General features: G+C 38.7%; 1 protein-coding gene across 1 annotated transcript in view; it reads right to left on the bottom strand.

Annotated features, from left to right (window-relative positions):
- Positions 1 to 21,803, bottom strand: part of LOC121509417 (proprotein convertase subtilisin/kexin type 5-like) — a 47,795-nt gene that overhangs the window by 8,607 nt on the left and 17,385 nt on the right. The window contains exons 5-10 of the mRNA XM_041786780.1: positions 2,999 to 3,053; positions 2,768 to 2,913; positions 2,282 to 2,488; positions 1,943 to 2,026; positions 1,661 to 1,847; positions 928 to 1,142 (exon numbers count right to left, since the gene is read on the bottom strand). Of these exons, the coding sequence (XP_041642714.1) occupies positions 928 to 1,142; positions 1,661 to 1,847; positions 1,943 to 2,026; positions 2,282 to 2,488; positions 2,768 to 2,913; positions 2,999 to 3,053 (894 nt within the window). The remainder of the gene's footprint in view (positions 1 to 927; positions 1,143 to 1,660; positions 1,848 to 1,942; positions 2,027 to 2,281; positions 2,489 to 2,767; positions 2,914 to 2,998; positions 3,054 to 21,803) is intronic.

A 21,803-nucleotide genomic window follows, 5' to 3' on the forward strand; every position in this document is an offset into this window, starting at 1 on the left:
AATCTAATACTGGAGTGTTTTTTCAGGAACAAACTTCACGGGTGCGTTTTAGGCACCTCTGTGACTAATATAAACTTGTTTTAAAGGGGTAGAGTATGTGACATTTAATATGTCCCTAAAAATAAAGATTCTTTACAAATGTCTCTTTATAAACAGCATCTTAATTTAAACCTTAAATCTCTCTATCCTATACTAACCTCCGTCGATATAAAGCAGAATCAGAATTGGCTTTATTGGCCAAGAATGCTTACCCAAGAAGGAATCTGACTCCGGTTAGCTTTGCTCTCAGTGTACAGGAATTAAACATTAAATACAATTGCTAAATGGGTGGGGAATGGGGGAGGGACACTGCCATTCCAAATTTGGGGGGGTGGAGTTTTCCCATGATGCTTTTGGTGGGTCGTTTAGATGAGTTTTAGATTCATTTATATGTGTTTAGATGTTGTGTGCTGTACAGCGAGCATTGTTGGGATTCCTTTGCTCATGTTTTTGTGGAATTGTTGTTGTTTCTTTGTGTAAACACTTTCCCACCATGAGTGAAGTCGTCCACTTAGTTGGCCACTTCCTGATGGTGGAATTGTTAAAAGCTGCCCTTTGCAAATGACTCTAAATAAACTAAACCCCGCCTGTTGCTACTGCCTCAGATTTTTCAGGGCAGTGTTCAGTACAGCACAAACACTGTGGATTGAAGCTTTTCAAGATGGATTTACCTGATGACGGACAGGGAGTCTGGCAAATCCATCTGCTTTTCAAGGTTAACAGAGCATGGCATTAGTGGAGGTTCACCATGAACCTCCATTAGATGTCGCTGCTCCTCTGCTGACGCTACATTGTACGGCTCTGAACTCACTCAGCTACCCAGTCAGTCAGTCAGACAGGGACATACAGACCTGGCGTGTCAGGTAACCATACACCTAGCATACTCACTCCTGCACAGGCCGTCTTCATTGCACTCTCTGCAGTGAGCTGGACAGCGGTGGCACTCAGTCTCCGAGGTGTGATATCCCTCTGGACAGTGTGGCGTGCAGGAGTGATCCAGCAGGAAGTACTGCTTCCCACAACTCAGACAGTGGGAGGAGTTTCCTCGGCAGGATTCACACTGCGGCTCACACAGCTGACAAACGCCATCCTGAGGAAAACCCCTGAGAAAACAGCAGAGAGGCAATAATAAATTATTAATTATAAAGGTGGATTCTTGTGTTAGGGGTGCCAGAAAATCACCATCTTTAAATTGACTACAAAATCAAATGATACTGATATCTACTTTGACAACATGGCAATGAAATTAAGGTCCTGGGCACCAAATGTTAGTTAATTTCTAGTTTTTATTAACCAAAACTTGGAAGGAAATGCTTGCAAACTGTTTAAATTCTACAAATACGCTGACAACTTTTCAAGAACAAAACATTGCCAACATATTTCTGCATTTTAGATGGTGTCACTTACCCTCCTCTATTTGTAAGAGTCAGATCAGGTAGACAAGGACTAGAGAAATGCCAGTTTATGTTGACCATAATTTGGGGTTAAAAATGTTACTAAAGATCTTAAGTTTCCTTAAAGTTCTGGTATCTTTATCTGTCATTTATGCCTAGAAAATATTGAAAACGTTGGCAACCTTTGGCTCACATGTGTCAGTAAAAATGAAAAATAAGACCCTCACCTTGGACAGTCCACTACACACATTTCATTGTGCAGGTAGAGTCCACTTCTGCAGCGCTGGCAGTGTTTATCGTCCTGGCACGTGACACAACCTTCAGAGCATTCCTCACAGCGGCTCGACGCCTTGTTAGCAAATCTACCAGGGGGACAGCGAATCATGCAGGTCTGTTTAGGAGTCAGGAAACGTCCTGAAATTAAACAAAATACAACAGTGATATAAGAAAAGTAATACAGGAAACAAAGAGATGCTTTATATTTGCACGTTAAAGACAGAAAAGTGAACCTGAGTAGCAGCTGCTGCAGTTCTCTCTCCCTGCTCCAGAGCATGTCTTACAGAGTGAGTGGCACTGCTCACATTCACCCTGAGCTGATGGTAAAAAACAAACAGAATATTTAAACATGGATGATAGGGCATCAACAAAGAAATAGGTAAGGAATGCTATGATAACATTTCACACTAACTGGAGGCATCCAGCATTGCAAACAGAGAAAAATAATAAAAGCTGTGTCTCAGTTCAGGGGTAGTGTCCTTTGATAGGCTGATGTGAAATGGGACAGTATGGTCTACAAAGAATTTCCTCTTTACATCACAGTCTTAACTAAATTTGTAAATATGTCCCACCATTTCTAAAGTGTTTCTCCCGGCATGGGTCCAGCTGTCGTCCCTCCAAACACTCGCCATTCTTCAGGGTGAATCCGTCCTCACAGGAGTCACAGTCGTCAAATCTCGGCCCCCCGCAAGTACGGCAGGAGCGATGACAGGGCTCACACTCCTGGTCCTCCTCGTCCACAAAGAAACCCTTTTTGCAGTGATCCACACACTCTCCATCTGCACAAACAAGTAAAGCATTTTACTCAAGCTTTGATAATTCTAAAACAACAAAAGGCTAATTCTAAGGTAGTAAAAAGATCATCAAACCAGTTGAAAGAAAATATGGAAAGTGCAGTTTAATATTGTTTGCTTTAACTTGTGGTGAATGTAAGTAATGTAAGAAAGAAAGTATAATAAGATATTTTAGACTAGAAAGTAGACATGCTAACGGGCTTGGGTTTAGGTTTTAGTAGTGAACACTCAGTATATAGAAAGAAGTGTTTAAAGGCTGTATACCAAAGACGTAGAATCCCTCTTCACACCAGTAGCACTGATATGAGTCACAGTTGGCACACTTCTTATCCTCACACGGAGCACACACCATGGTGTCTTTCACGCTGTAGGTCCGATCAGGACAGGACTGATAGCAGTCTGAGTCTAGTCTGACGAACGCAAAGAAAGATGAGGAGTGTCACCATAAGGTCGAATCAATATGGAGGCACGTAACTCCCGAGTGAAGAGACTTACTGGTAGAAACCGTCATCACATTTGAGGCAGACAGTTTCCTGATCTCCTGAGTCCTCTGTGAAGAAGAGCAGAAATCATAATGAGTCATTTTCAATGGCATAAAAGACACGTGTCATTATCAAATACTGTTATAAGATAAACACAACATACTTGTGCCCTACAGAAAGGAAAGAAATCCCTAACCCATTACTATTTCCCAAGTCAACCGAGCCGACTGATGGGTGACAAAAAAGCCAATATTTCACCAGGGTTGTCAAGGCCCCTTTCCGGTTAGTCCCATGACCCCTTCCGAGGACTGTACATTGATCACCAACGTCCCAGAGCCACCCTTCTTTATGCAAGCTCTCACTCCCCACCATGCCAACACAGAGACACTTTTTACCTTACCGACACCACCACATGGCCCACACAGGCTCTGTAAATTCAAGTTCCAGCTAGTGACAGTGCTGATACCACCTACCCTAACAAGACTTATAATTATGAATACAACAAAACAGCTACTCCTGGTAAAATGGCATTACACATGAAACTTCCAAAAGTACACAAGAGAAAATAGAAAGAGGGAAAAGTTAAGAGAAACTGGAGTCAGAGTCTTTCACAAATTCTGTCCCTGCACTCCCAGCTCTCTGAGTAATGAAACAGCTGACCTTGTAACAAACCCCTGACACCCCAGCTCTGCTGGGCAACTCCTCACTTTCCAACCTGGCTGTCCAGCTTCTGCTCTTAAATGGTGTTCAGCAAAAATTCAAGTAGGAAGACTGTCTCTACTCATTCATTAGTCACCACTTGCTTGTTCATAGCTCTCAGTTCATCCTCTCTTCCTGGTCTTGTGATCTGCTGATTATGGGCCTTAACTCTCCTAAATAACTAATCAGATTCCACCACAGCCTCATTTGACCGATCATCATGCACCTGTCATGTTTTAAATCTGTTATTCTCTCTTTCACAGTCAAGCTGTCTTTTAAGAGTGGACAATGCAACCCTCCCCCACCCCAGCTACCTCCATTCAGTTCATCAGCATCTGATCCAGCTTTTCAGATGTGTATTTCTCATCCTGCATACCATATTCTCCACCTCCAATTACTTTTTTCTCATAAAGCCAGGCAGGTTTGGATGTTTTCCCTCTCTTTAATAAATGAAATCATCATTTTAAAACTGCATTTTGTATTAACTCAAGTTATCATTGTCTTATACAGAATTTGTTTGATAATCTGCAACACTTAAGTATGACCAATGTGCAAAATAATAAGAAATCAGGAAGGGGAGAAATACTTTTTCACAGTACTGTACCTTGTGACAAACCGATCCTACACCCTGTCAAAATGTGCCCCAAAGTTTCTGTTCCTGAGCACAGTGGGCATGATGGGTCCTCATCTACCCAGCGTTTTAGGTTTTGGGTGATGGTACGACATCATAGGTAGCCCCTAACTGGAATTTGACCCGACTATCCCCCATACTCCAGAGGTCCCTCCAACTAAGCTTCCTCTTCTCTACACTTTCCCAGGTCACCCACTGTCCCAGTTTAACCTGAACCATTGCCTTAGTACACCACTCTACTTCCTCCTCCTATATACATGTCTGCTCCATTAGCACCTCACTTCTATCTTTAGGACCTGCTTTGTTCCACGCTGGTTTGCCAGAACTGACCCTAAAGCCTCCCCGGCCTATCTGGACATTGCCTACAATCTTAGCATGCCTAAGAGCTCCCTCTCTCTGTCTCTGGTTCCAGAATTCAACTTCATACACATTAGACATGAAACATTTAGCAAAAGACATTGAGCATTAAAGCAATTCCAGAAACTTCTTAAAAGATAAAAATATTAAACACTTAAACAGAACAAATAATGGAAGAGAACCACAGTCCAGTGCTTGATCTGCTTTATTTTCCATGTTTTATGAGCTTTATAGTAAACCACTGAGGTCATCCAACAACAGAAGAAATAAAAACAATCTCATATTCCTCTTCATGAGCTTTAATGGTTGGAGTGACACCTGAGGTGTCTGTTGCATCTGTTTTCATTGTGATGCTCTTTGATGACCAGCAGGGGGAGCTCTGACACCATAATACCGTATTGTCAGCTAGTTAGTCATATGAAGAATTGAATGGTACTCCTGGATCTATCATTAGCTGAGTATGAACAACGAGGAACCATGAAAGAAAAGAAAGCTAACAAGCTTTTAATAAATTTAAAGGTCAAAGAGTCTGTAGAGAATTATCTGTCATTAGTTTCTGTAAATGCCCAGATATTTGAGGCTGCTGATGTACTGTTCTCTACTGTGAAGGTAATATCCTGAGCTACTGCTTTTATTCTGTTTCTTCTGTCTTTACTGTTTCCTATAAACTTTTTATACTCTTTCCATACCCTTTTCTCTTCATTATTTTATTCTGTTTTACACTTCTTTAAATACTTTTAAAATAAGCTGTGTACCTTTGATAAGGTTGAACTCACCTGTTTACAGCTGCCTTTTATTTATAGTACTTTAAATCAATATTTCAATGACAACACTGCCTGCCAGTAACAATCTTACTACATTTTAACTTCTTTTACTGTTTTTTCTTTCTATAGTTTTTTTTTTTTTTTTTTTTTTAATCATTTTTATTTATCTATTTTCGTGCCTCCATGCTGGTGATAGCTGAGGCCAGAGGTATTATGGTTTAAGGTCTACTGTCTGTTTTGGCTATTCTTGTGAATGCGATCTCAAGAACACTTAGATTGATTTAAAATAAAAAAATCTGAATGAATTCATATCAAAGTGTTAATCTGACAGTATTTCATATCAAGCTGTTAAATGCATTACTTGTTGTAACATGTTATATGGTTAGCTGCTTGGTCGTTTGCACATTGCTACACTATTTCTTGGAAATCTGCCATAATAAGGTCTGTTTTTTCAGCATACTCACAGCACAGTATATCACAGAGATTTCCCCAGGTGTGAATGGACTTTAAGCTGACATACCTCTGTAACCATATAGTGCATTCAGACCCCTTAACTTTTGTCAGTCTTGTTATGTTGCAGCTTGATGTTGACCGCCGAGGTCAGTCCTACACATGGGTCTTTATGTGTCTGCCTGACTGACTGAGTCAAGAGTACTTTGATGCAGACAAGATGGCTGACATACATCCAATCCATACCATATTCATCCGTACGTCTAAGGTTAGGCTTAGGCATTAAAACCTGAGTGATTAGGTTCAGGGGAAGGTGTTATATTTGAGATCCAGCACCAAGGGTTAGGCATAGCTGCGAAAAAGACTGACAAACACTGGCAACTGAGTCCAACACGAAGAAGAAACTTCCGCTTGGGACTTCCAGCATGGATTGGATGTATAGCGACGCCCATGTCGGCCATCTTGACTGCAGTTGGGTCCCTCTCGACTGAGTGACTAACTGACTGAGTGACAATACTTTCAGAGCAATACAGAGTGGCGTCAGTGGAGGAGTAGTGATATCTAGTGGCAGTCCATGGAGCATAGTGGACCTCCACTGACGCCATGCTCTGTTAACTCTGCAAAGCATACGGGTTTGCCAGACTCCACGTCTGTCATCAGGCAAATCTGTCTTGAAAAGCTCCAGTCCACCACGATGGTGCGGAACTGAACACTGTTCAGAACAATCAGCGTCTCTTAAGGAGAAGACGGCAGTAGCGATGGGTGGGGTTTAGTTGTATTAAAAGTAGTGCTGTCAATTGATTAAAAAAACTTATTTGATTAATCATGATTAATCACAGCATTTCTTTAGTTTTAGTCATTTTTAGATTTTTAAACGTTCTTATTATTATGTGTTTATTTTCATTATTTTAACTTTATGTACAGCACGTTGAAAACCTTTTTAACTAAAAAAAAGATTTTTATTCTTTTTATTATTACTATAATTATCTTTAAATTCACATTTAAAATACTACCATTTACTTTTATTTTTGGTTGAGATAAATTAGTTCAAGTATGGTGTTTAAGTGAAGAAATACATAAACAAACTAGAGTTTTTAAACTTATTTGTGGTTTGTACATCAGAGTGTCTTAATTCACTGAGCAATAATATCTATAAACTGCAAATGAGCCCAGCAGACAAACACATCAGGTATAAAATAGCTTCTGCTGTAAAGTGTATAATCAGGTGTGCTGTTACCCTGAGGTAGCTCAAGTTGCTGACTGATGTCCAGTGGTCTCTTGTCAGTGTAATAAATGTAGCTCGGGCCAGCTGCTCCACTTTAGTTGCCTATTAAGCTGTCGTACAGTTCACAGATTCTTGAGACAGTAGTTCTCGTAGGTGTTTTGTGGTACGGGTCATCCGAGGCGACCCGGATGATGTCTTGAAGCCCCTTGTCGTCAACGATGTAGATGGTCTGCAGTCCCTGGCGACCCATTAGCGATTGCATCAATCAGCTTAGATGTTGTCGTTTTGGGGATAAATCCAGGTCTGCTGGACTGCGCCGGTGTAGCTTGGCGTTATGGTGTGATCCCATGTTGTTGTTGGCATCTTTGCTAAAATTAGCAACATTAGCTTTCATGGCTTGATCCCGTGTTGTTGTTAGCGTCTTTGCTAAAATTAGCAACAATGCGTTTTGCCGCGAGGTGGTACTTCAGACTCGTTGTGCTTTGGTGTAAAGACAGTTCATCCCTGCAGTATGTACATACAATTTTTGTTTCATCCAGACTTCCATTAGGCAGCTTTTTAAAACGAAATTTGCCGTGAAACAGACCTGGGTCTGTCTCATCAATTCTGGCTGTGTTTGACCCGCCTTTAAGCTTTTCACCCCAGGGGCGTAAACATCTGCGCAGGAGGACTACGGGAGGAAGTTGTGGTCAAATTTAGTCATATGATTAAATTCCGTTATTATTTTTCTAACACTTTAGGCTTTCCAGATTAATCACGAGCGTTAATGCGTTACTATTAACAGGCCTAATTAAAAGCTGTTCCAATGACTGCCTCCAGTGTAGTGATTACCTCACCACTTTAGCGGATGTAGCTTTAACATAGCATCAGTTTCACTAGAACTGGACCACAATTCTGTATGAAATAATGAATAAAAACAACACTGAAAGCATCTCATGATGTGAAAGATGTTTTTTGCTCTTCTGGTGTCCTGCTTCAGCATGACTGTGATATTTACGGGGTTAAAGGGTTGATCATGTGTCCAATGGCGGCTTCCTCAGTGGCGATTAGCTCGGATGTAGCTGTAGTAAAGCAGCAATTTAATGGAACTGAACCAGGTTTCCTTTTAAAACAAGAGCAAAGAGCCACACTGAAAGCTTGTCTTGGCAGAGAAGGCGTTTATTTGCACACCTCCTATCCAGCCTTGGCATCAATTTTATTCACCCAGTAGCTCTGCCATTAACAGTCCACAGGAGCTGTCAGCTCAGAGTAGCACATGGACTCAAAGTCATTTCTGTTGCTCTGATTGAATATGACAGACAGAATAATCCTCCAATCACCTTCCAAGAATTTTTTTGAAAATTCCTCCCCTCCAAAAAACTTTCTATGGGAGCATTCCCAGATGAATGTGAAATATACGCATGCAATGGATATTTGAAACAGTCTATCAACCAAATCCTGAGTCCCAGAACAGAAAGTCAACAGTCAGAACATCTACCACTCAATTTATCTTCCTCTAATAACTTAAATCTACCTTTAGAAAGGTACTAAGAGACCAGATCATCAAGACACAAGGTCTCCTGTAGCAGATTCCAGGCTTTAGGAGCAGCTCTTACCCAGAGACATAGTGATAGAGAAGACAGGTTCAGGGACATTTTCCTCAACCCTAAACATCATGAGTTTGATTTTATCAGGACTCAGAGACAATTTTCACTCATGCAGAGTGCCCAGTAACATATCAAAGGCTTCTCTTGAGCGACAGAGAGCCTGATGCTGAGTAGGAGCGCAGCAATAAATGAGTGTTACCCGCATACAGATGAACATTTGCATGTGGTACATGGGGACTGATGCTGTTGAAATAAAGTGTAAATACCAGCGTCCCAAGACTGAGTCCTGAGATACTCTGTTTTTAAGGGGATATCTCAGTGTTTTTGAAGTTGAGTTATATTAGGTACCAAGCAGTAAAAGTGGCATTAGCCTACAGTGATTTCAGTGAGCATTGCTCCTTTAACCCTCATGCCCTCCTAGAGTAACCTGAAACACCAGATGGATGTGTTTCACACATCCATCTGGGAAACCTTCAATAAGTGTTAGGGAAAGGGCATAGGCTTTGAAAAAAAAAAGCTGTGTGATTGGATGAACGTTCTGTCATATCTTTACGGGCCAATCAGAGCAACAAAGCACATGACATAGCCACGACCGAGGTGCACGTGCGCAGCTACCAAGGAGTAACGCAAACCATGGCGACTATAGACATGTCAGTACACGACTTTTGTCATTTTTTATGAAGGAAACAACTCAATGCTGTTCTTTGCTCTTCTTTTAACAAAGAAATTTTGTCAAGTTCTGATAAAACCAGTGCTTTAGTAGTATCCACGCTAATGTCTTCTGCCATAATTGCACCGGCTTCTTGTTGCTGCTTGCTTACGTAACGACTCTGCCACACCAGAAAGTACTGCCCCTCATTGCTGATTGGTCCTGTCACTTTCTTACCAGGCCCAAATGGTTCAGACGGGAGCTTTGCAAGGTGGATTCACCAGTGAGAAACATGGAAACAGGCGTATCCATCTGCTTTGCAAGGTTACTCCTAGAGCCCTTCTAGGGCTTTTTAATTGTATTTTTTGCTTTACTTTGTCAGTTATGCTGCTAAGATAATGATATTTGACAAAGATGTTCATTTTTTAATGATTTTTGGAATTTTAGCATCCACTCTGTGTTGACAGAATTTTCCACTGTAGACAAAAAACTCACAGTCTCCCTCCTGGAGCCCTTTAAGGCCACATGGTATTTACAATAGGTTTCATTATATGGAGAAAATGCTACTTTTAGGGTTATAGCAATTTAGGGGGTTAAAAACCAAGATTATCCATTTGAAAATGGCCTCTTTGTATATCTATATATGATTGAGCATTCAAGGTGTGTGCGTGTGCGTGTGTGTTTGCGTGCAAGAGAGATGTGGTCTGTGTAATCAGTGGTGCTCAGTGCATTTTCTTTGATTTGAAGATAAAAGGTGATTAAAAATCCCTCTATATCAACATGATCTTTGCAACCATGTCTAAATTATGAATAAAAGTTTTGAAAAACAAGAAGCAGCCAATCCCTGCAGAGCAGAGTGTAAACAATACAGCAATGTGCGACCACCTGTTTATGCAGGTGCACCTGCTAAAAAGTGGCATTATGTAAATAAACTGGCATTTATAGGGTTAAATTATGAAAATGAATTCACATTTTCTATACATGATGAGGAATAGAGTAAAGGATCAAAAAAGGTTCTTTCTTTCATGTTTAATATTTTTAAATATATCCAATGTCCTAAAAGGGCTTTAAGAGGGAAAGTGCGATTTTTTTTTTTTTTTTTTTTTGTATTTTTTGTAATTGCACAAAATGTAATAATCTGTCAAAATCAGTGTTGCTGCTAATCACTGACATATCACAGACTGATAATCCCTGCATCAAAAAAATCACTTTGCATTCATCAAATAGAAAACAATTCATTTTTTGTGTAAAAAAAGTGGCATTATGTAAATAAATTGACATTTAAAGGGTTATAATTATGAAAATGAGGTTACATTTACTATACATGATGAGGACTGGAATTAAGGAATGTGTGTTTCTTTTTTTTTTTAAGGGGGGCCTGAGGGATAAGCAGGACTTGCTGGTTGTACTCACTACTGAACATTTTTGAAGCGTTTTGTTTAATACCCAGAGAGTTGTGTTTTTGTCACTATTTTGCAATGCAAGAACACATAACCAGAACCCAAAGCCTGCATTGCAAAATAGTGACAAAAACACAGAGGCTTTCTGGGTAAAAATAAAATGCTACAAAAGTTTTCAATAGGGCATTCCTTTCAGTCAACATTGTTTTGAGGCCCATTTTTACCAAAAACTACTTAAATTTCACTGAGAAACTGTACCCTCTGTTATACTGTATAGCTTTGCTTCCTGGCCAGTTCAACTGGCAAGTTCTTCTTAAAGGAGCAATGCTCACTAAAATCATTGAAAGCTAATGACATTTCTACTGCTAGGTACTTCAAACAGCCCAACTTCCAAAATATTAAAACATCCCTTTAATATGTCTGTTTTAAACTGATATGGCCCAGAGTATTAAAGTAGCTACTGCACAGGATATTTACTCACAACTTTGTGACATCACAACACTATTCATAAACCATACATGTGCATTGCTCTAGAATGCTTGTATTTTATTTTAAATTTAGTACATTTTCTTTTAGGAATTTAAGTTAGATATTAGGCTATTAACTTTTATGTTGATTTTTATTCTGCATCTTTTTGGTTTTGTTTTCTTCTTTATTTGTCTCAAGTTTAACACACCACAGGTTATACCAACAACTAAAACTGAAAAACTAAATGGAACAAACTGTAAGCTACACTTTCTATTAAAAGAAATAAATGACAGAAACCTAGAATTATAAATCCAGGGTGTTATGCTCCTTTTTCACCAATGAACTGAATCTGTACCAAACTGTGACCCCAAAACACAGGTAACTGTGACCTCCATGAACTATTACACCCCTACTAAGTAGCTTTTTAAGAGGTGTGTAAAAGTGGAATCCAGCCTGGTGCTCCTTTCCTGCACTGCCTTCTGGGTCATCGTCTCCTGTTTCTGACTCTTTACTGTCCTATCTAAATAAAGGCATAAAATAACACTGTAGGCCAGGTGATGTATGTAAGGGATACTTTCAGTTCTTCTGGTTTGTGTGAGAGTGACTGATATTCTTAGATAGAGAAAAGATATTTCTTCTTTTAAATCTCCCCCGACGATCAAATCAGCCAACTAGTAGATGAGGAAAAAGGCAAAGCTGTCATCTCTTAGTCCGAGGATGTCAAAGTATCTCCAAGGACAGAGGGAGTCTGAGAGAGAGAAGAGGAGATGTAGTAGGAAGCAGAATAAAGAAAAAGAGAGTAAAAGAAAGAGAGAAGGGGGGGAGAAAAAGATGGAAATAAGTCCTAAAAAAGCATCTTCTGAAGCTTTCCCCTTGGGACATTCATCCTCTCCAGAACAGCCTCCATCGACCCCCACACCCAATTCCTCTCTACGTCTCCTGCCAGCACCCACAACTTAACTCTGCACCGGTTTGCACTTCAATGCAGTCGACAAGCCACTACCTGTGAAAGCAATTACTCATACAGAGAGAGACCGGGAGAAAGGGAGGAAAGGTGGGAGGGACAGAGGAGCCGGAAATCATGCCTTCAGGCTCTGTCTGTGTGAAGAGAGAGAAAATAGCGCCCGCATAAATATTAACTGTGGAAGCCAGGGGAGGGGGGATTTCAACAGAATTTAAACTGGCACACACATCCTGAAGTATGCACTTGTGGAATGTGCAAGAACTTATACACACTCATTTACAGGCTGCAAGCACTCACAGGCTCCATACTACACATTAGGGGTGGGACAAAATATTGATACAGCAGTGCATCGCCATCCTGACTCATGTAACACAATTATCCTATTGCTGGTGCCAAAAATTTTTAATTATGTTTAGCAAAATAGGGTGCTATACACCAATGTCTCTCACAATCTTGACTCACTTTATGATTGCTTAAGGTGGCATTTCTATCATCGATGAGGAGAGCGTTTACAGAGGTTAAAATTATTCTTATGGTGGTAGCAATCATTTATCATTCATTGTTCAGGATCACTGTATCACAGTGTTCTCATCATGGCCCACGGATTGAGTATTGTACTCCTTATCATAAAGCATTGCATCATTACATTTTGTATTGTGTAGGAGATTGTGCAGGGATGATCAACTTTGGTTGCCAAGAGGGCCGCTTGAATTTTATTGTTATTGCCAGAGGGCCACATTGTTACAGATTGTTGGTTATTCTCAGTTTAAACTCTTTTATTACTTATAATTCAGTGAAAGGAAGAATATGTTCCATTTCTGATAATTTGTCATAGCTACATTCAGGTTTTTGAACTCAGGTGCAAATAGAAATAGTTGATTTAGCGAGAAACAGAATTAAATCAATTTCAAGCTGCTTTTTGAATGCAGAGAATGTGGTAGTTACTTATTTTACTTGCATATATATATATTTTGCAAGTGTATTTAGAGATGCATGTAAAAAGTTGTGCAGGAAACACTTGAAGCGAATAGAATCTGCTAAATAAAATAAAGAAAAAAAATATTTAAAAAAATCAAAGGAATAGAAAAAAATAAATGTAAAATGATAAAGAAAAGTCTAATTAAAATAAAATTAATACAAATAAAAATGAAAAGAAAATTTAAAAAATGTAGAAGTTAATAAGTTAATTTCTTTTAAAAATCATTAAACTAAAATATATCAAAATGAATAAAGATATATAAAAATAATATTTAAATTAAACATTAGAATGAAAATGTCAAGAGAATTTAGAAACAAGTTTGAAATTGTGCAATCAAATAATGATTAAAAAATAAAAAGAACTGACAATATACCAGTTCTTTAGAGAAATGTTTCTGTTTTCATGTTTTCATGGCAGATTTTGTCCTGTTTCTTAAAATGTATCATTTCTTTGTATTTGAAACTGACTTTGGAATTGAGTGGGGTAGAGGGCCACATGTGGCCACCAGTTCCCAAGCCTGGGACAGTGTAAGGTGTCGTTTATTATATCACATCCTATTCATTTGTGTTGTGGATCAGTGTGTAACAGTAACCACAGTATTATGTATTGTGTCATATTGTATCCATCGTATTGTAACGCATGTCCTGTATCATATAAACTCTAACCCCATCATTAATGTATAAGTGTCATGTTAAGGTAGTGTTATTTGTAATGGCAGTGTTATCTCCAGTCATGTTGTATTGTTTTGTTACATTTGGCCCTTAGTTATGGGTCATGATATTATTGTAACTGTGGACCATGTATTTCTTAGTATAAGGTTATTAATTAATTAATTAATTGTATCATATTGTACTGTCTTTTCTTTTAGTTTCGTGTCGTATCATATTGTGTCTTATCCTATCTATTGCATCATACTGATCATTAATTTACCCTGTGACTACCAGTCCTAATCATTACAGAATCAAATGATTGTGCTATTACGGTTAAAGTAGGCCAAAAATTATATATCATATCAGATTATGATGCATCTTACCTCATCTGTATACTATCACATCGTATCCTGTTGAATCCCATCGTATTGCTTGTGTGGTATCCTATCCTGTCTCGTTCTGTTACGTCATGCTGTGTCAGAGCTTATCGTATCATATTTTATTTTACCCTTTTACCTTTACAAATGTGCAAAATCTAAATAGCCCAATAAAAACCTGGAAACACCTGATTTTCGAAAAACCTCTTAAATATCGCTCAAAAGTTTTTTCGCTCTCATGACGAGGTTCTTCAGACATTTCAATATAGAAATATATCGCAAAAGTGCAATGGAACCACTTTATATGCATTTACAAGTCACAGGACATGACGTACGGTGTCACATGAACAGTTCACTTCATGACAACATGTCGTGATATTTGTAGACAGAAGAGGAGACAAGACTTTTCTTACATACTTATACCCTTATACGTAGCTTTTGCCATACATACGGACTTTGCCCCTGAATCATCATCCGTTGCCTTCATCTTTTGTTCAAAATTATCAAGGCAACCATTGTGGATGTAACTGTAACCGTACCAACACGCAACAGGTTTTGAGGATCCAGCTTCCTTCACGCAAGATGAGATTTCAAGAGGATTGCGAGATTCATGCCAAAAACTCCCTTCAGTGGAACACATCCAAAGTGAATTGTACTTGTCGAAATTTCAGAAATATTGCTTTAATTTTGCGAAAAACTGTACTGGAGACGCAGCTGGTGACAATTTGGGGTCATGGTTCAGTACACAGAGTTACACGACGAATATGTCTGATCCATTGAAAAGATTGAAAGTAAACAAATGTTACGGTATTTACCCACTAATCTTGGTGGCAATGGTATCAATATGTTTTGAATCATAACAGTACTTATATGGTATATTGTATCTTTTTATTTAGTTTTTACTTTGTTTTTTGTGTATTCTTTACTGCTTATTTTATCACATTATGTCATGTCATTATCACTTTATTATTAGGGCCCGAGCACCTAATTGTATTCGCTAGGATTATTTTACTTGCGCATTTGCCGTCATTGCATGGACTTTTGAGACCCTTAACATTTCTGAATTCATGGGAAACTTTGCACGTACATCCGGTCTCGTGAAATTTTTATGTTTTTTGGGTCTCAATCATGAAAATTCAGAATTGCAAAAATAGGGCCCCCTAAAAATTTTCAAAGTTAAAAGCCCTCTCCTTTGACTTTGTCGTAGATTCATGAAATTTTGTGTGCAGTTGCAGCTTGGGGAGATCTACAAAAAAGCCTCTAAGGCCTACACTCTATCTCCAACAGGAAATCCGATATTTTGAATAAATATGCAAAAAAGGGGCCGTTTTTGGCTTTTTCCAGGGGTCATATCTAGATTAACTCCTCTGAGGGATTTCATCCGATCGACTTGTACTTCGGCACAGAGCTACATGAGACATGAATGAAAAGTTATTCAGGGTTTTCTCATTAGTCAAAAGGTGTGGCCATGGCGAGTCCTCAAATTTGCATATTTCTTTGGTAAACAGGAAGTAGTTTATAACTCAGCTGTGCATTGTTTGATAGTCATGGCCTGCACCCATTCATATGGTCAGATTTTTTACAGATCAAAGTGCCACCTAGTGGTGACAGGAAATGTCAAGGTTTAATAGTGCAAGCTACAGTTAAAAAACTATCCAAGATATCCACTTCAAATTTGTGTCAGGAAGGACTAAAGAAGTCGATTAAGCTTTGTGAAAAATAAAACTGACTTTTCGTCAGAGGGCGTGGCCTCGGCAGGGCGACAAAGTCAAGAGTCGCCATTTTGTCTTGCCAAAATTGTTTAAACAGTCATAACTCTAGTATACATGGTCATATCTGAGACAAATTTAATGTGCTTGATAGCAGTCCAGGCCAGAACACATCCATACTTGAAATTTTGAAAATTGTACAGCGCCACCCTCTGGCAACAGAAAGTCACTACTCCTGAATTTCACATCACAGTACCTACATGGCTGGACAAATCATTCTGAAATTCACTCAGGCAGTTCCCAAGGAGTTGGCCTTACACCTAACAGTGGTCAAAGATCTACGTTAAAGGGCATGGCCATAGCAATTTTTTGTTTGCCATGAAACAGGAAGTAGATTTTTTAAATGGTTATAATACATCTAGAGCAATGAAACTTGACAAAAAAAATCTCATTGGCAATCTGAGATTAATGATATTCATTTTGTAGGTGGGCATGGCCGATTGGCTCAGTGGTGCCCCCTAGAACATTTCAAAAATTCGGCTCCCCCAGCAGGTTTAACCTAGGATTTTGAACATGTGTGGGCAGATGTGTCATGTCATGACAAAAAAAATCCTCTTGGACCCATATCATAAGTCAAACAGGAAGTCAGCCATGTTGAATTTTTTGGTAGAACAAGCCATATTTTAGGGGTTGTATTTGAATGAACTCGTCTAAGGGCATTCATCCAAACTACTTGATCTTTGGTGTAGAGCAAGAAGAGAGGTCTTAGGTCCAAAGTTATTCGGGATTTTCTCATTAGTCGAAAGGTGTGGCCATGGTGGCCCCTTCAATTGAAATGCTTCATCATTTGATAAAAGTGGCTGATGCTCATAAAAAAATTCCCATTTATTACAAGATTAGCCAAATCCTTCTGAAATTAGCCCAGGCACACTCCTCAATGTTGGTATTGCTCAAATTTAAAGGTCAAGTCCTTACCTAAAATGGTGTGCGGTGACAATTTTTCATTCGCTATGAACAGGAAGTAGAATTATCTAGTGCTTACGAAACTTGGCAGAAAACACCCAGTAGCAAAATGAGATGATTGATAGGATGATTGTCGGTGGGCGTGGCTTTTTGGCCCAGTAACGCCCCCTACAGTAATTTGAAAATTCAGCCCCTGCAGCAGGATTCTCTGAGGATATTAAAAATTCTTGAGCTTATACATCATTTTAAGTTCTACAAAAAAGACTTTGGACCCATACCATAAAACAAACAGAAAGTCTGCCATTTTTATTTTTGTGGTCAAAAAGCAGCACATTTAGCATAATTATCACTACAACTATTTTTACACAAAAACTATCCTCTGAAAACAGAATCCCTTTTTTTTGTTTGTTTTGTTTTGGTTGTTTTTTTTTTTTAAGGTTTTGTGTTTCAATGTCAAGCAGATCCACTAATGTGCCTGAAACTGCTGTAGTATGCATGCCAGGCCAGTAGTTGGCAGTGTGACTGACAATGAAACACATGCATGCACACCTTTCCTTCCTCCTTGTGGTGTCAACAGACAAACATGGCTGACACACAAATGTTTGTGTGGACAGATGAAGTCGGGTTGCTTCCTAGTGACAGTCAACCACAAAATAAACAGATATTTAAAAAATGGGAACATATAAACATTGGCAGGAAGTGAGCAGCACAAACAAACAGCACATTTTTGTGTGGTCTGTGCAGCACCAGGCCAAGATGACGGGCTACATGCAGAACACGGAGCAGAAGAAGAGAAGAAGACGAGCAGAGGATGCTGGACGATCTCACAAAGTAAGTCTGACTGTTTAAAATCAAACTACATTTTTAAAGATGTTAGAGACCACAGACATAAGAAGAAACACATGGCATGAGATATTTGAATCAAAGTCTGCAGTAAAATAAGTATACAAATTATTCAGACCAGTGTTACTGAAAACTGCTCAACCAAAGAGCCAAATTGATGAAAAATACCTTTGTAATAGCCACATTTAAAGCGGTGAAAAGTGGCAAAAATGGATTAAAAGAGACATAAATGGTCAAAAAGCAGATGGTAAAACGGTTCAAAATTGAAATAAAATGGCAAAAACTGGGTAAAAAGTGTCAAAAAAGGAGTTACAGATAACAAAAATGATCAGAAAGCAGCAAAAAATGTGCTAAAAATGGTGAAAAGTGACTAAAATGGCCAAAAAGCAGAAACATAGGTGAAAAATAGGCATTAAATGGCAAAACTAGATGACAAGTAGCAAAAATGGGGGAAAAGTGATATAAAAAAGGAGTTATGGATGGCAAAAATAGTCAGAAGCTGCAAAAATGTGCTAAAAGATAGTAACAAGTGAATAAAACTGGCAAAAAGCAGCAAAAATATAGGAAAAATTAATGAGAAGTGACTAAAATGGTAAAAAAGCTGCAAAAATGTGGTAGAAATAGTGAAAAGTGACTAAAATGTCAAAAAGCTGAAAAAAGCATGGTTAAAAATAATGGATGGTCACTAAAATGGGCAAAAAGATGCAGAAATATGATAAAAATGAGTGAATAACTTGATTAAAATGACCAAAAGCAGCAAAATATGGTGAAAAGGTGCAAAATTGGAATAAAATGGCAAAAAACGGGCAAAAAGCGGCAAAAATGGGTCAGAAGTGACATTAAAAAATGAGTTACAGCTGATAAAAATGGTCAGAAAGTGGCAAAAATGTAGTAAAAATTAATGAAAAGTGACTGAAATGGTCAAAAAGCGGTAAAAATGTGGTAAAAAAAATTGTGAGAAGTGATTAAAAGGTGAAAAAGCAGCAAAATATGGTGAAGAGGTGCAAAATTGGAATAAAATGGCAAAAACGGGCAAAAAGCGGCAAAAATGGGTCAGAAGTGACATTAAAAAAGGAGTTACAGATGATAAAAATGGTTACAAAGTGGCAAAAATGTGGTAAAATAATGGTTAAAAGTGACTGAAAGGGGCAAAAAATGGCAAAATGGGCAAAAAAAAATGATGTGAAAAGTGACTTAAATTGTAAAAAACAACAAAAACATGGTAAAAAAAATGGTGAAAATTGAGTTAAATAGTCAAAAAGTGGCAAAAATGTGATAAATTATTGGTGAAAAGTGACTCAATGGGTAAAATGCTGCAAAGAGCAACAAAAAGGTAAAAAGTTTCATTTAATGTCTAAAAGCAGCTTAAATTGGGTGAAAAGTGGCCAAAAAAATGCCAAAAAGGGGAAAGAATTGCATATAGCAAAAAGCAGGATGAAAGTGGCAAAAACTACAATATTGGCAAAACGAAGTGGCACAAATGGGCTAAAAGAGGCAAAAATGGGATAAAAGTGTCAAAAAAAAAGGAAAAAAGGGAGAAGAATGAGAAATAAGCGTAATGAAAAAGTTAAGAGGAAAAATAAAGGTTGACAATTAAAGCCTCCTGTATAAGAGTGGAAACAAACTGATTAATGTGACTTGATATGGATCATTCCTGAGGCAAAAGTTTTTTAAGGTTTTCTGGGGAAAAATACTTGAAATGAAGACATAAAAGAGTCACAAACCATCCCAGTGGAGCCACACGTTGAGTTTTACTCATTTAGACTCATAACTGTCTGTGACAAGACTTGAACTGGATCTGGAATTTAGTCTAAAACTGTCTAAACCAGGCCTAAAATTTTGACTTCAAGTCCACAGAGACGAATGAAGCAGTAGAAAAATCAACAAATCTATTCATGTTTGATGTTTTGTAGATCTAGGGTATTTCCACAGATTTGATTGGTTCTCATTGAACCACTTTATGCTGGTCTAAATGATCCTAAAGTTTGTTTTTTATTGTTTTTTCAAACCAAAGTAGTGACAGTCATTACGCCTGTCTGCTGTGTGTGATCCTCATGAGGAAGGATGTAAAATCCTCGTACCACTCCTCTTTACTGAGTCAGGAACTTTTAGCTGCATACGACTGTAGTCTGGCTTTACACTGGCTCTAAAAGTCTACACACACCTGTTACATTGTTGTCATGTGAAGGTATCTACCTGGAATCCAGGCACCCCTGGGGGGGCGCCTATAATGGACTTTTATTTATAGAGTCATTATTGAAAATGTAAGAGGAAGTGTTAGAGCCCTCTAAAAGGTTTAACAAAATAAAGAGGATCTGTACATTTCTTGGAAAAAGGTGACATTTAAAAGTACATTTTTGAGAAGATAAAGTCGTATTTTTTCAAGAACCTGAACTCAGAATTTTCTAGTTCAAATGTCCTAAACTATTACATCATGCACTTTAAAATTTCAAGTTTGTAATGTCAGAATTGAACATCCTAAACTAGTGAATTTACAAGGATCCAAACTGAAAACAGTGAATAGAAATGTCTCTTCAGAGTCTGGGGAATAATGATAATGTGATCATTCTTGGATCATTTCCTCACTGATCAATCCTACTAAGAAAAATCTCCTGATTAGGCGATCAACTGTAGGACTTATGGAAGGAAAACAGCTTCTTCTCTTGTCATTTTCTTTTTCCACGGTTCTTTTGGATTTTATAATGACAAAAAATTCTACCTTTTAGTTGACATAAATTTCCAGTTTTCTTTTTCTGGTGAATTTATGACTTGTTAAATTAGAAATTTTCGAGATTTTACTTAAAAATTGACTGAACCTTCTCATTTTGGTATTCTTGTTGTGGCTCTAATTGCCATTGTTATAATGGATAGTTTATACGCAGATATTTATCAAGAACTCGTTTATGCAGGCCTGTTATGCTGGGATTTAGTCAATAAAACAATAAAAATTATGTTTAATTTTTCAGAGATTGTCCTGGGGGGCTTTAGAGTGTTTAGAGTAGAAGGACCCCAAAGAAAAAAGGTTAGGACCCACTGATGTAAAGGTCTATCATTTCAGAAATGTTCTGCCTTGTACCATTTTTGAAGCCAAATAACTATTTGGAGAATTTTCCCAGAAACCAGATGAACAAAATGAATCTATGTTAATGTGGTTTGTTGACATTTCTCCAGTTACTCTGGAGAAATGGAGTTACTCCAATCAGAGCTTAGCGAGCGTCTTCTCTCAGTCTGAACCAGGGTCTGCTGCTGGAGCAGGAGAGGCTGTCAGACTACGACAAACTGAAGACTGAAGAGCAGGAGAAGGACGCCAAGCTGCAGAAACTCATGTGAGTAAAGGACTCATCCGTACGTTTATTTATGTTGAATGTGAGTTCATGTGGTTTTTGTTTGCAGGCGGCTGAATGAGCAGAGGGAGCAGGCCAGAGAGGACCTGAAGGGCCTGGAGGGTCAGGGTACCAAAATAAAATTTAATTTGAAAGGGCATTTGAACATACGGAAATCAAGAAAATGGACAACTTCACCCGTTTTCGATTTGTGTCCAGAATCGAAAAACAAGTGAAGTTGTCCGTTTTCTTGATTTTCATACGTTCAAATGCCCTTTCAAAATAAATGATACTTTGGTACCCTGACCCCGGAGGAGGCCATGGTAAGTATTTCCTGTTTCTACAGTGGAGGAGATGAAGTCCCCATGAGGGGCTCAGTGTTCATCCATGCATGAAAATAAAGCCTCCATCCTGTAAAACTCCTGCTGTGTCAGCATTTTTGTTGCATAACCCCCTACTTACATCTCTGACAGACCCCCAGGGGGGCGCTGCACCGCATCCCCCCTTCTCCACCAGGCATGCCTTGATCCAGGTACCAGCCACAGTGGGGTTTGAACCCCAGCATCCCTGTGCAGAACTGGTCTAGTCCAGTCCTCTGTGCCACCGCCGCCATACCTTTCACACTACCATCTCTTCTCCTGGCGCATTTATCCTCTTTGTTCAGGATGTGGCTTTAAAATTCACTGAGACCAAGATGGGAGTCGAACCTGGAACCTCCAGACTCTGAGTCAGTCCACTATCTCTTTAGGCTACAGAGCCAGACATGCAGTAGAGCCTCAGA

The sequence above is a fragment of the Cheilinus undulatus genome, linkage group 5 (genome assembly GCF_018320785.1).
Source record: "Cheilinus undulatus linkage group 5, ASM1832078v1, whole genome shotgun sequence".
In the NCBI taxonomy this organism is placed as follows: domain Eukaryota; kingdom Metazoa; phylum Chordata; class Actinopteri; order Labriformes; family Labridae; genus Cheilinus; species Cheilinus undulatus.